Raw genomic sequence first — 12,349 nt, 5'->3', positions numbered from 1 at the left:
TTTTTTTAAATAGAACTTTTAAAAAGCTTATAAACATACATTTTTAAATTTGACATGGATGAAAATGATGCCATTGCAAAGGTAAAAAGAAAATACCCCTGTAAGTCACTTTAAAGAGTCAAATGTCACCTTGTATTAGGAAGGCTAATTTTTGATCAGAAGTTTTGATTATTGATCAGAAGGTGCTCCTCAATTTTTTTAATTAGGAGGACAAGCGCTCCTAAAAAGAAAAGTAAGCATAGAGCCATGTGTATCAGTATATTAAATCCGTGCATGAGGCCTTAAAGAGACAGCAGCCTAAATAAACCTGCTGCTGTTTTTCATTATACAGTGAAGATATTTATACAGTTATTATACAGTTGAGTAGATTATAGTTAGACCTAACTGAAAACATTTCTTGTTATTGTTTTTGTTTGTGCTATTGATTGTCATTAATTTATTTGTTCTTATTTTATTATTTACTGTTTACTTGCCTTTTTTAGTTCAAATAAATTCAATTCTGAGTGCACATGATTCTTGGGTGGGGAGGGGAGGGGGTGTGGTCCATGAGAAATAGTCCTGCCACCACAGCTGGAAAAAAATCCTAGAGGAAACAGTGCATACATTTAATAAAATTAGAAAAATGCATTTACAAAGGTAAAAAGAAAATGCCCCTGAAATCACTTTCAGTCAAATGTCAGCTCATATTAGGAAGGCTAATTCTTGATCAGAATTTTTTTTATTATTGATTAGAAGGTGCTCCTAAATTTTTTTAATCAGGAGGACAAGCGCTTCTAATTACAAGAAGAAAAACACTGCTCTTAAACTGAGTGTGTGACGGGTATGGCTGTGGAATGGGGTTTGGCCGAGGAAACATTTTCAATCAAAAGATTTTTTTTTGCTTTAACCCCTGCAATCAACAAAGGATGGACAGAACTAAGTCCCAGCCCTACATTTTTGATAATCTTTTACACGCGTAATGTATGTCACAAAAGATCTGTCACTACTTGTTTCAGCATGAAATTGTGTCTCTTTTGTTCTCAAGGTTGCACTAGCAGGTGGAGGAATGCGTCTGTCTGACATCATCTGTAATGCTTCTCTCTTGGGTCGATACCTCACTGTTGAGCATAGAGATTATTTCCCTGAACTGCAGAGGGTGCTGTGTGCTGTGCCTTCAAATATTATGCAGAAGGCAGAGCAGATCTTCCTCTCACAGCTGGACTTCAGCAAGATCCTCACGGTTAGTGAATTAACCCCACAGCAGATCTAGACAGGTTGGTGCTGGAGGAGCTAGGGGGTTTGTTGCACGCTGTAGGACACGCTTACAGCAAACACTGAACCAGACTATTTAAATGTTGAGCAAACAATCTCATGGGCTACAGAATCAGCAAAGACCAATCAGGCTGTGGCGTGTAGTAAATTATGTGATTGCTAACAGACTGAATGTAAAGAACCTTTCAGTCTGCGGCATCTAAAGTTCATTACTGAACTAGATATGTTCGAAACTGTATTATGTAACAAGGCCTTATTTGCTGAAATCACATGACTTGTTGAGTTTTCTAGACATTACGAACCAATTATTTAAAGGTTTTGAAGTTTCATGAGTAATGCTAGTCAGAAGTAGATGGTATTTAGGAGAAGGGACATTCTCATTTTAGAGAGAATTTGATTGGACAAAATCTGGCAGTATGAATCATCAGTATTTTTGGGCCATTTTCCTGGAAGAGAAAAATTGAAATTGTATATATGTTAAAAGTTAATCTCAAATTTCATACTTGAATTGTGTTATCCATGTTAATTTCTTTTAGAGAGACAGACTGCAGGCAAATGCGGCTGATCTCCGGCTCATCAGTCAGGCTGTTTCCTCTGTATCTCAGGAACTAGCATCAGTTATGGATGATGTAAGTAGTTTTGAGATCTATTAATGCCAGGTTTCACAATTACTGTACTGTAGTTGTACAATTACTGTATAATTACTTGCTTGTTCCGTTTTCTATGACACTGCATAGTGTACATGATACATAAATAATACATTTTAATACACTTGATGCAAATATGTTAGAGGTCCATTTTCACATCACAGCAGTGAATATGTTTCTTTCTTCTCCTTCAGATCTCTTCTCTGTCCAGTTTCTCAGAGCTGAACTCAGAGATGAGGCTACTGACACCTGAAAACCGCTCAGCACTGCCACGCGAGAGCTTTCGTGCCTTCTCCAGAATCATGTGTGGCCATCCAGAGGCAGGGGGAGAGAGAATCCCTTCATTCAACTGGTATGAAGATCAAGACATCAAATCTTTCCTTGGCAGAAATGCATCAGAGGAGACAGACCTTGAAAAGGACAACAGCACCAGTAAGATGTGTTTGACTCATTTATAGGGGTATAATGACCCCTGTGCAATAATCATGCTGTCTAATCAGCATCTTGATATGCCACACCTGTGAGGTGGATGGATTATCTCGGCAAATGAGAAGTGCTCACCAACACAGATTTAGACAGCTTTGTGAACAATATTTGAGAGAAATAGGCCTTTTGTGTACATAGAAAAAGTCTTATATCTTTGAGTTCAGCTCATGAAAAATGGGGGCAAAAACAAAAGTGTTGCGTTTATAATTTTGTTCAGTGTAATTATAATTTCAAGAGGTCTTAAATTTGGGGACGGAAAGACCAGAATTGTGATATGGCTGAATGTGACAATTAATCTTCAAAAGGCTAACGTTATGATTTAATTGAATAAACACGAGCGCTGCACGTTCAAAGTCCGTTGCTGCGCTGCTTTGTGTTCTGCCATTATCGGGGAAACGGTTATATTTCTACCAAATGCTCCACCTGCAGAGAATGAATGAGTATTTTCAATAAAACTGTTGTTTTGTTTGTTTTGAGTTTAGACCAATGCGAAAATCAACCCATGTTTTTACCCTGCAAACACGAGCTTTAAATGTGAACTGGTGGATCGATAAGAAGACAATGCATTATAAAAATCTAAACATAGGGGTGTGCGATATGTATGGTCTGCGATAATATCGTAATTGTTGTTTTAACGATGTGCGATTTGATATTATGAGTATATCCGAAAAGCAAACACAAAACACCTACAGAGTGCACGCATACATTAGGTGATGAAGTCTAGTAGGTTAGACTAGTGCGCGTGTGCATTTAGAGTGCGTTCTTTCACTGCATGAATCAGTCTATTAAAATGCATTAAGAATTGTCACATAATTTAAGATATGGGGCAGAAAATTTATATCTTTATATCAGTTCATATAGTTAATATCACACGAAGAGTGCCGTTTTTTTTCCCTCCAAAAGTAAGCATGATTACAAATGTGATAATGATTTTATACAACAGTTCAATAAACAAGTAGTTAATATTAAGAGACTTATGTTTTAGACACCATATTTCCTGTTTTTGCTCTATTTCTCCAACAAAAATAATTTCAAACACAGCCACAGCGCTGTTTTGCGTCTCTGAGCAACAGGACGCTGTTTTGTTCCTGAATGAATCAACTGTTTAAAAGATTCGGTAGCAATGACTCGCTTATTAACAGTGACTTGCTGCCACCTACTGGCGGTTTAAATTTCACATTTAAGGTACACATTCACATTTTTTAAATAATCTCAAACATCAGTTTTCAATGTTTTATGTTTAAAATATCAAAACATTACTTATGCATTTGTAACTGCAGGTTAAAGTATTTAATGTCCCTCAGAGCTACACATTGCAAAGATACATTTTGTTGATACTGATTTAATTTGCTTGGTAACAACCCAAATGCAAGAATTTTACTCAAAAGATGGTGCACATTTTTAGAAAAAATGGCTTAAAAGTAAAAATGCCCATAAAACTTGTTGGAAATTATTAATTTCTATTACTGCTGTGAACTGACCACACAGAATATGAAGAATATAAAAAAATCAGGAGTCAGCTGTCCACGGTAGTCCTTAAGATATCAGCACAATAACACACTCAGCAAAATATTGTTTAATCGTTATCGATAAAATCCCAGAATATTATCGAGATATCATTTTTTTGTCAATATCGCACACCCTAATTTATGTTATTTAATTGATATAATAATGTATTGATAATAATAGTTTAAATTAATATAATAATTAATACTCTTGACTCATCCTGTTATGGTTATGATCGGTTTTGGTTTAGTTTGCTGTGTCTCCTTTCTCCTGCCTTGTTTGTTTCCATGGTTTTTGATTAATTAGCTCCACACCTGTTTCTGTTTCTCCCTGATTACGTTCCAGTATTTAAAACCTGTGTTCTCCATTATTCCCTTGTCTGCTATTGAGTTGATTCCCCAATGTGCTACGTGAGTGTCTGTCTGCCCTGTATTTCCCCGAAGCGAAGATTAAAAAGACTATATTTTGAGTTTACTCCTGTGTCTCCTCGTTCCACCTCCGTAGCCATTACGTGACACATCCATTTTCTTAACAATGGTTTAAAGGCTGAAATGTAAAGTTTATCATTTTATAAAACTTAGTTTTTGTGAAAACTTGTATCTGAACTGATTAAATTAAGCTTTTTACAGTAAGTTTACAGTTTAATATGGTACTACATTGCCCTACCCTGCTCATATGGTATTAATTTTATTTGTGCAGGTCTTAAAAAAGGTCTTAAAAAGTCTTAAATTTGAGCTGAAACCCTGTTTACTGGCATTCTTTTTTATTTGAGTGAGCAGAAAACATTTAAGGGTGTTAGTATATAGCCATTTTTTTATTTTCTTTATTTGCGTATGAGACCTTGAAGAAATGTATCAGATAATATTGAAATATTTGGATTAGTTTACAGACTTGAGATTCAGACTCCTACACTTCAAATGCACAGTAGTTGCTCTGCTCAAGGCTAAAAGCATATTCCTATTTAGTTTGGGCATCAAGGGTAACTCTACACACTATGGATAAAAATGATAACAACTGTTATTTTGACAATGAAACCGTAGAAATGTTTGTATAGTAACAAATCCTGCCTTTTTTTTTTTGAGCTCCGTTCTGTGAAAACCTGATTCGAAGTCTGGAGTCGAACCCTCTCTCACGGATTGTGTGGCGAAGCATCAAACCAGTGTTTATTGGAAAGCTGCTATACACACCAGACACACCAGTCACCCGTATGGTCATGTCAGAGGTACCGCCCCCTTCCGCTCAGCCCCTTGTTTATTATGCAATATGTCTGTTGTCCAAAAATGGGATGTCTTTGGTACTTTCCTGACATTCTTGTTCCTTTAGGTAAACAAAACATTTCAGGACTTCCAGATTCTGAATGACATGCAGGAGGCGTGGCAGGAAGTGGCTCCCAGAATCAAAACCTTCATGGAGAGCAGTGTAGAAATTCGGCTTCTGCAGGATCTTCTGAGAAGGCCTGAGGTGGCAGTAGTTGTGAATCTACGTCTTCAGAACACTTCTTGGACGGCCTCTCGCATTTCACGGTTCCTTTCAACGCCTGACCCAGATACACCTCGTAGGGATGGGGCTCCACCCACATGGTTGGATCTGTATCAGGATTTAAACAACACCTTCAGCACTCTCTCAGAACTCACTAAGGTACTTGCAATCCGCAGCTCATGTTACGACCAGCTTAAGTAGTAAACCTGATTGTTTTTGCTTGTTATCTGTACACTAGGAAGGGACATGTTATGTCCTAAAACACTGGTATGGCCTAATAAAAGCTATTTCAAAATATTAATAAATACTATTATATGTAAAACATTATACCACTGTAACGTGTACCATTTTGCTTTCCTTATTAATTATTATTATACAGTTATTACTTTTTAATCAAAGTTTTTTTCTTGTCCTTTGTTGGATGATTAATATTGCTTTGAAGTATTTTTCATATACACATATACATTCAAAGTAGACAAAACAACTATACAAGAAAAGAAAAGAACAGAAAGCATAATGAAACAAACATAATATATAAATATATAAAAGGGGGATAGTAAGGAAAGTTTGTAAGGGAAGAGACAACTTTAAGGTCCATTTAAAACTCATGATTCAATAAAATCCACCACAAATCATTGCTTATACTATCCATGCTATTTGCTTTCAAATTTTGTATTTAATATTGGCATACAACATATTATAAATAATATTTAGTATGTCCAGATTTGTCATATACATAGTGATGACTTCACCCTCACAAATTATCCAGTAATGAATAACCAGATGTTTTTCTACTTTGAAAAGGAACAATATAGAGAACTTGCTCAAATTTGAATAAATAATTTATGTAGGTGCATTACCAAAAATATGTAACACATGTGGCACATAGACATTAGGTTAAAAAAACGATATTATTAATTGAAATAAAAGTGTTATGGATAACGATTTCTACTTTTAATGGATCTAAGATGCTTTAGAGCCAGGTAGTTATAGTCATATTTTGTCAAAAGCTTGCTTTTGTATTGACCATTGTCTGTCCATACCCTCTATTGTTCCAGTGCTTCTCTTTGAATAAAATGGAGGGTTTGGCCACGGAGGGTGAGATGGTCGAACGAGCCCTAGAGCTGCTGGAAGATCGTCAGTTTTGGGCCGGAATTGTCTTCCTCCTTCCAGACCCTTCAGCATCCTCCCTGCCTCCTCATGTCAAGTACAAGATCCGCATGGACATAGACGATGTAACCCGCACAAACAAGATCAAAGACAAGTAAGCTGAAATGTCCACACATAAACTTAAGTTTACAGAAAAATGATTAATGTAACACTTCCATGGCCAATTGCTTAATGAAGCTGATATCATGTTTCATTATGTAACAGATTTTGGGATCCAGGCCCGGCTGCTGAGCCATTCAGTGACCTCCGCTATGTTTGGGGTGGGTTTATTTACGTACAGGATTTAGTTGAGAGAGCTGTGACACATTTGCTCACCGGTAAAGAGCCAAAAACGGGCATATATGTGCAACAGATGCCCTACCCTTGCTTTGTTGATGACATGTGAGTTGCACTCTTCAGTTTCACACCACATGTTACTCCACAATGTACAACACCAATTCCAGAAAAGTTGGGACGTTTTGTGAAATGCCATAAAATCAAAAGTATGTTATTTGTTCATTCTCTTTAACCTTTATTTAATTGACTAAAGTACAAAGAAAAAAATTCCAATGTTTTCACTGGCCAACTTAGTTTTATTTTGTAAATATAAAGACATTTTGATTTTGATGGCTGCAACACACTCCAAAAAAGTTGGGACAGAGGCATGTTTACCAACTTTTCTTTTAATTACATTGGTTAATTCTTTGGGAATTGGGGATAAAATGAGGATTTGCAAGCAAAATCTTTGTCCAATCTCACTTGATACAAAACTTCAGATGCTCAGCAGTCTGGGATCGTCGTTGTCTGATTCTCCTTTTCATGACTGGTCATACATTTTCAATAGGAGACAGATCTGGACTGCAGGCAGGCCAGTCTAGCACATTCCCTCTGTGTTTACGAAACCACGCTGTTATAGCACATGCAGAATGAGACCTGGCATTGTTTTGATCTAACAACCATGGACTTCCTATAAAAGACGTCATCTTGGTGGCAGTAGATGTCTCTGTACAATTCCAATATATGCCTCCATGTCAATGGTACCTTCACACATATGCCAGCAGTCACCCATGCCGTTTGCTCTGCTGCAGCCCTATACCATGTCCATTTTCCCCAGAAACAAGTTGAAATGTGGACTCATCTGACCACAGCACACATTTCCACTGTCTTTTTGACTATCTGAGATGAGCTCTGGCCCAGAGAACCCAGCGGCTTCACTGCATAGAATTGATGTATAGCTTTCTCCTAGAGTAACAGAGATTCAAGTTGCATTTATTGATGCACAGAGTGATGAGCCATGATCCATTTGCCAAGACTGAGATTCTCCTTTTATACCCAAAATATGATGCTCTCACCTATTACCAATCCACCTGCTTACTGTGAACTGTTTTAAAACAGTTTAATTAGGATATTCTATAACCTTGTCACTTTTATTTTGCCTCTGTCCCAACTTTTTTGGAGTGTGTTGCAGCCATCAAAATCAAAAATTGTTTATATTTACAAAATACATTGAAGCTGTCTTTTCTTTGTACTTTTGTCAATTAAATAAAAGTTAAAGAGAATCAACAAATCACAGATTCTTGAATTTATTGCATTTTATAAAGCGTCCCAACTTTTCTGATATAGAGGTTGTACATCAAAAACTTTGTGCTACATACATTAATACGTTTTTTTTGTTTGTTTGTTTGTTTTATATTTATTTTTATTTTTATATTGTATTATATTCTTTTTATATTTCTTTTGAGATTTTCTTTTTTTATTATTATATTTCTTAGAACTTGGCCACATTTTTGTCTTAGTTTTGGGCACTTGTCGTTATCCTCTTTTCTTAGGTTCCTACGTGTCCTGAATCGCTCTCTGCCTCTGTTTATGACACTGGCGTGGATCTATTCTGTGGCTATGATCATAAAAGGTGTGGTCTATGAGAAAGAGGCTCGCCTGAAGGAGACAATGCGTATCATGGGTCTGAGCTCTGGGATGCTGTGGCTCAGCTGGTTCATCAGCAGTTACTTGCCCTTCCTTTTCAGCGCTGGACTCCTTATCGCCGCCCTTAAGGTGAACTCTGATAGTGTGAAAAGGAACTTAAAGCTCTCCTGAGCCCATAGTACTCGTTTTTTTCTCAATTTTCCAGTTATCAAAAGATTAATTGAAATGAATATACCCTGATTGAGGTTTCTGCTTCTCTTCTTTCCTGCAGTGGGGCGATATCTTACCCTACAGTGACCCGACTGTTGTTTTCTTCTTCCTGACTGCATTCGCTACAGCCACCATCATGCTTTGCTTCCTCATCAGCACATTCTTCTCAAGAGCTAACCTGGCAGCAGCGTGTGGAGGACTCATTTACTTCACCCTTTACCTGCCGTATGTGCTGTGTGTGGCCTGGAGGGAATATCTCACCAGCACACACAGGATCCTAGCAGTGAGAGCTTTCATCTACTTTCCCTGGCTTCTTCATGCAACACATATAAGAGTATATACAGGAATGTGATTTGAGAGCTGCAAAGGAGAAGATTATTAGAAAATAGATTACATTTCTGCCTGTTCGTAATAAACCCTGTATTTCAGATGTTTAAAGTGATGACTTATTTCCCTGTAGAGCTTCCTGTCTCCAGTAGCCTTTGGTTTTGGCTGTGAGTATTTCTCGCAGTATGAAGAGCAGGGTGTGGGGATCCAGTGGTTCAACTTGAGATCAAGCCCCATGGAGGGAGACAGCTACAACTTCACCATCTCCATTGTGATGCTGTATGCCGATGCTGTCATTTATGCACTGGCCACTTGGTACATTGAAGCTGTTTTTCCAGGTAAAGCATCTTTCTGTGAGCAAACGCAAAAGCAGACACATGCAATTCTAACTGTGGTGTGTCGCTGAGGTTTTGTCTGTATGTTCACATACAATGCAGCATCAAAGTATCATGGCATTATTATCTGATACAATCACAGTAACATGTTGGTACATGTCAAATACAGTTTGTTTTATAACTTGGTTTATTAAGCATAAATATATGATAAACAAACTCATTGTGTTGATTTAGTTTGCATGTAAAAATATGACAATAATTGGATGTGTTCAACAGGGCAGTATGGGATCCCCAGACCGTGGTATTTTATCTTCCAGCTCAATTACTGGGGTGGGGTTCCATTAGAGGTGGGGTTGCCTGTTCCTCCAACACGTAGAGATGAGCCCGATGGTAAGAGCATCAAACTATAAGTGACAATATTTGAAATACAGACGTTTTCAGTATTTGTGTGATGCATGGAGCATGTTTTTGATTAAATATTTCTTAATTGCAATGTTTGTTACAGATCGGATTGAAGCTGAACCGACAAACCTCATTCTGGGAGTTGCCATAAGAAACTTGGTGAAGATTTATAAAAAAGGGGCTAAGCTTGCTGTCAATCACCTTAACATAAAGTTCTATGAGGGCCAAATAACATCTTTTCTAGGTCATAATGGAGCTGGCAAAACAACCACTATGTGAGAGCTTAAAAATTATTCATTACAAATATCTAATATTTAATTTAAAATCTTTGTCAAGTGCTCTGACTAATTGATTAACTCATTCAATACTTCATGATTATTTGCCTCACAGGTCCATTCTAACAGGACTGTTTCCTCCCAGTGCTGGTACGATATACGTGAAGGGAATGGACATTCGCACAGATATGGATATGATCCGCAGGACTCTGGGAGTGTGTCCCCAGCACAATGTCCTCTTTGACATGTAGGCCAGCAGTCAACAAAAATTATAAAGTGATATCATGATAATTTTACATGTACTGTGGTAATTTTACTTTGAGACCACTGATGTTATTTTGTTTATAGCTGATACCTATACTGATTATTTTTGTACTGAAGTGTCTGGTTATCAGTAACTGATTTTCCATGTTTGTCTTATTTTTGCTTTTTGACACTAATTACTAATTAATTATTATTCTATGGCAATAAAATCACAATAATCATCATTATAATATAATGTAATAACCAACATTATTAACATGATACCACAGCACTTGTTTTCAATCGTAATAGTTAACATTTGTGTTGCCACAAGTCAAGCTTATACTTCCTATACTAACATATTCTGTATGTTTAACATTATTGGTGTTCTCTTGCATGTCACTGAAGCCTGACGGTGGAGGAGCATGTGTGGTTCTACGGTCGAATGAAAGGCATGAGCATGGGGGAAGTGAAGAAGGAGATAAATTCTCTTTTGGATAATGTGGGCTTACAACAGAAACGACATGAGCAGACCAAAAACCTTTCAGGTAGATTAACAAATGTATATATATTTCAAATCCATTCAGGTGTTCAATGTCTGTTATGGTGTTCTCTCAACCGTGACGTCTCAGCTTTACTTGGGCAGTTTTTGTCTTTCTTGGCAGGTGGCATGCAAAGGAAACTGTCTGTTGCAATCGCTTTCATAGGCGGGTCAAAGGTTGTGGTCTTGGATGAGCCCACAGCTGGTGTGGACCCCTACTCCCGTCGTGGGATTTGGGACCTTCTGCTCAAATACCGTGAAGGTCTTTTAAAACTTTGCTTTTGAAAAATGACTATTTACTGGTTTGTGAGCTACCAGACTAAACGCCCTTTGGATTTCAGGCCGCACCATCATTCTGTCCACACATTACATGGATGAGGCTGATCTCCTCGGTGACCGCATTGCAATCATTTCCCAGGGAAAGCTGTGCTGCTGTGGAACACCACTCTTCCTCAAGGCACGTCTTGGTACAGGATACTACCTTACGCTGGTCAAGAGAGAGATGCATAGTACACCCAGCAGCACCAGCACTGGCAAACTCCCTTCAACTGTAGTTACCAAGGTGAGATGACCCACATATAGATCGGACGCCAAGAGGGACTATCTTCCATTTCCTATTGAGTACCTTAAGGACATTTTCAGAGCTGTAGATCATTTGCTTCATTCCAAAACAGGGACCCAAATTGTTACAATGTTGTTTTTTCTTCTTGGCTCAGGCAAAATTTCAAAGCATATCAAAATGTGTTTATGTAAGTCATGCAGGTAAAACTATCCACTTATTGGTCAAATAAATACATGTTTCGGGATTCCGCTGATAGTGCCATCCATCAAGATGGATTGACAAGTCAGCTCCACGGGAAGGTGAAGAGGAGCTCTTCTTTAACTGCGATAACTAATGTGATAATCCACAGAATCAACCACTGCTGCTTTTTTAAATATAATGCATTTCCAATAATGAGTTATACAGCTTGGCATATTTTTCTGTTGATTGCTTCGGATTGCTTTTTTCACCACAACCAAACCGCTCCAAAGTCTGGTTTGAATTGGGGTTAGCCCACTTTGGTGAGACCACCAGACCAGTTGTTTTGTTGTGGATCTGAGCATTATTGCCGTGTTCACATATGCCAAAATGAACCAAAGGGAGAAAACCCACCAGGTTCTGAAATAAATGCTCCAAACGAGCCAGGTGTGAAAATGCCCTGGCAGTAGGGGTGTGCGATATATATCGTCTGCGATATTATATAATATATAATTATATAATATTGTTGTTTTAACGATGTGCGATTTGACATTATCGAGTATTTTGCAAAAACCATTCAAAACATCCCTGCAGAGCGCACGCATACATTATGTGAAGTCTAGACTTAGTGTGTGTGCGCATTTAGTGTGTTTTCTTTCACTGCATGATTCAGTCTATTAAAATGCATTTAGAATGATCACAAATTCAAGACATGATGGCAGAAAATGTATATATTTATACCACTTCATATAGTTATTCAATTTCACACGAAGAGTGCCGTTTTTCTCCAAAAATTACCATGATTACAAATGTGACATTGAATTCAATAAACAATA

At 37.6% G+C, this 12,349-nt stretch overlaps 1 protein-coding gene and 1 long non-coding RNA gene across 3 annotated transcripts in view; one reads left to right on the top strand and one right to left on the bottom strand.

Annotated features, from left to right (window-relative positions):
• Positions 1 to 12,349, top strand: part of abca7 (ATP-binding cassette, sub-family A (ABC1), member 7) — a 41,196-nt gene that overhangs the window by 13,211 nt on the left and 15,636 nt on the right. For both annotated transcript variants that reach the window (XM_016498444.1, XM_016498443.1), the window contains exons 7-22: positions 1,025 to 1,219; positions 1,788 to 1,880; positions 2,093 to 2,330; positions 4,973 to 5,112; positions 5,214 to 5,528; positions 6,428 to 6,633; positions 6,744 to 6,920; positions 8,348 to 8,570; positions 8,713 to 8,934; positions 9,112 to 9,316; positions 9,590 to 9,703; positions 9,819 to 9,990; positions 10,106 to 10,237; positions 10,642 to 10,781; positions 10,899 to 11,036; positions 11,116 to 11,336. In XM_016498444.1, coding sequence (XP_016353930.1) covers positions 1,025 to 1,219; positions 1,788 to 1,880; positions 2,093 to 2,330; positions 4,973 to 5,112; positions 5,214 to 5,528; positions 6,428 to 6,633; positions 6,744 to 6,920; positions 8,348 to 8,570; positions 8,713 to 8,934; positions 9,112 to 9,316; positions 9,590 to 9,703; positions 9,819 to 9,990; positions 10,106 to 10,237; positions 10,642 to 10,781; positions 10,899 to 11,036; positions 11,116 to 11,336 — 2,931 coding nt within the window. The remainder of the gene's footprint in view (positions 1 to 1,024; positions 1,220 to 1,787; positions 1,881 to 2,092; positions 2,331 to 4,972; positions 5,113 to 5,213; positions 5,529 to 6,427; positions 6,634 to 6,743; positions 6,921 to 8,347; positions 8,571 to 8,712; positions 8,935 to 9,111; positions 9,317 to 9,589; positions 9,704 to 9,818; positions 9,991 to 10,105; positions 10,238 to 10,641; positions 10,782 to 10,898; positions 11,037 to 11,115; positions 11,337 to 12,349) is intronic.
• LOC107697643 (uncharacterized) overlaps positions 1 to 12,349 on the bottom strand; it is a 14,951-nt gene that overhangs the window by 959 nt on the left and 1,643 nt on the right. The window contains exon 2 of the long non-coding RNA XR_001635227.1: positions 9,837 to 9,844. This is a non-coding gene — a long non-coding RNA (uncharacterized LOC107697643). The remainder of the gene's footprint in view (positions 1 to 9,836; positions 9,845 to 12,349) is intronic.

The sequence above is a fragment of the Sinocyclocheilus anshuiensis genome, unplaced genomic scaffold (genome assembly GCF_001515605.1).
Source record: "Sinocyclocheilus anshuiensis isolate Anshui unplaced genomic scaffold, SAMN03320099.WGS_v1.1 scaffold2108, whole genome shotgun sequence".
In the NCBI taxonomy this organism is placed as follows: Eukaryota; Metazoa; Chordata; class Actinopteri; order Cypriniformes; family Cyprinidae; genus Sinocyclocheilus; species Sinocyclocheilus anshuiensis.
This window is presented reverse-complemented; position numbering and strand designations above follow the sequence as displayed.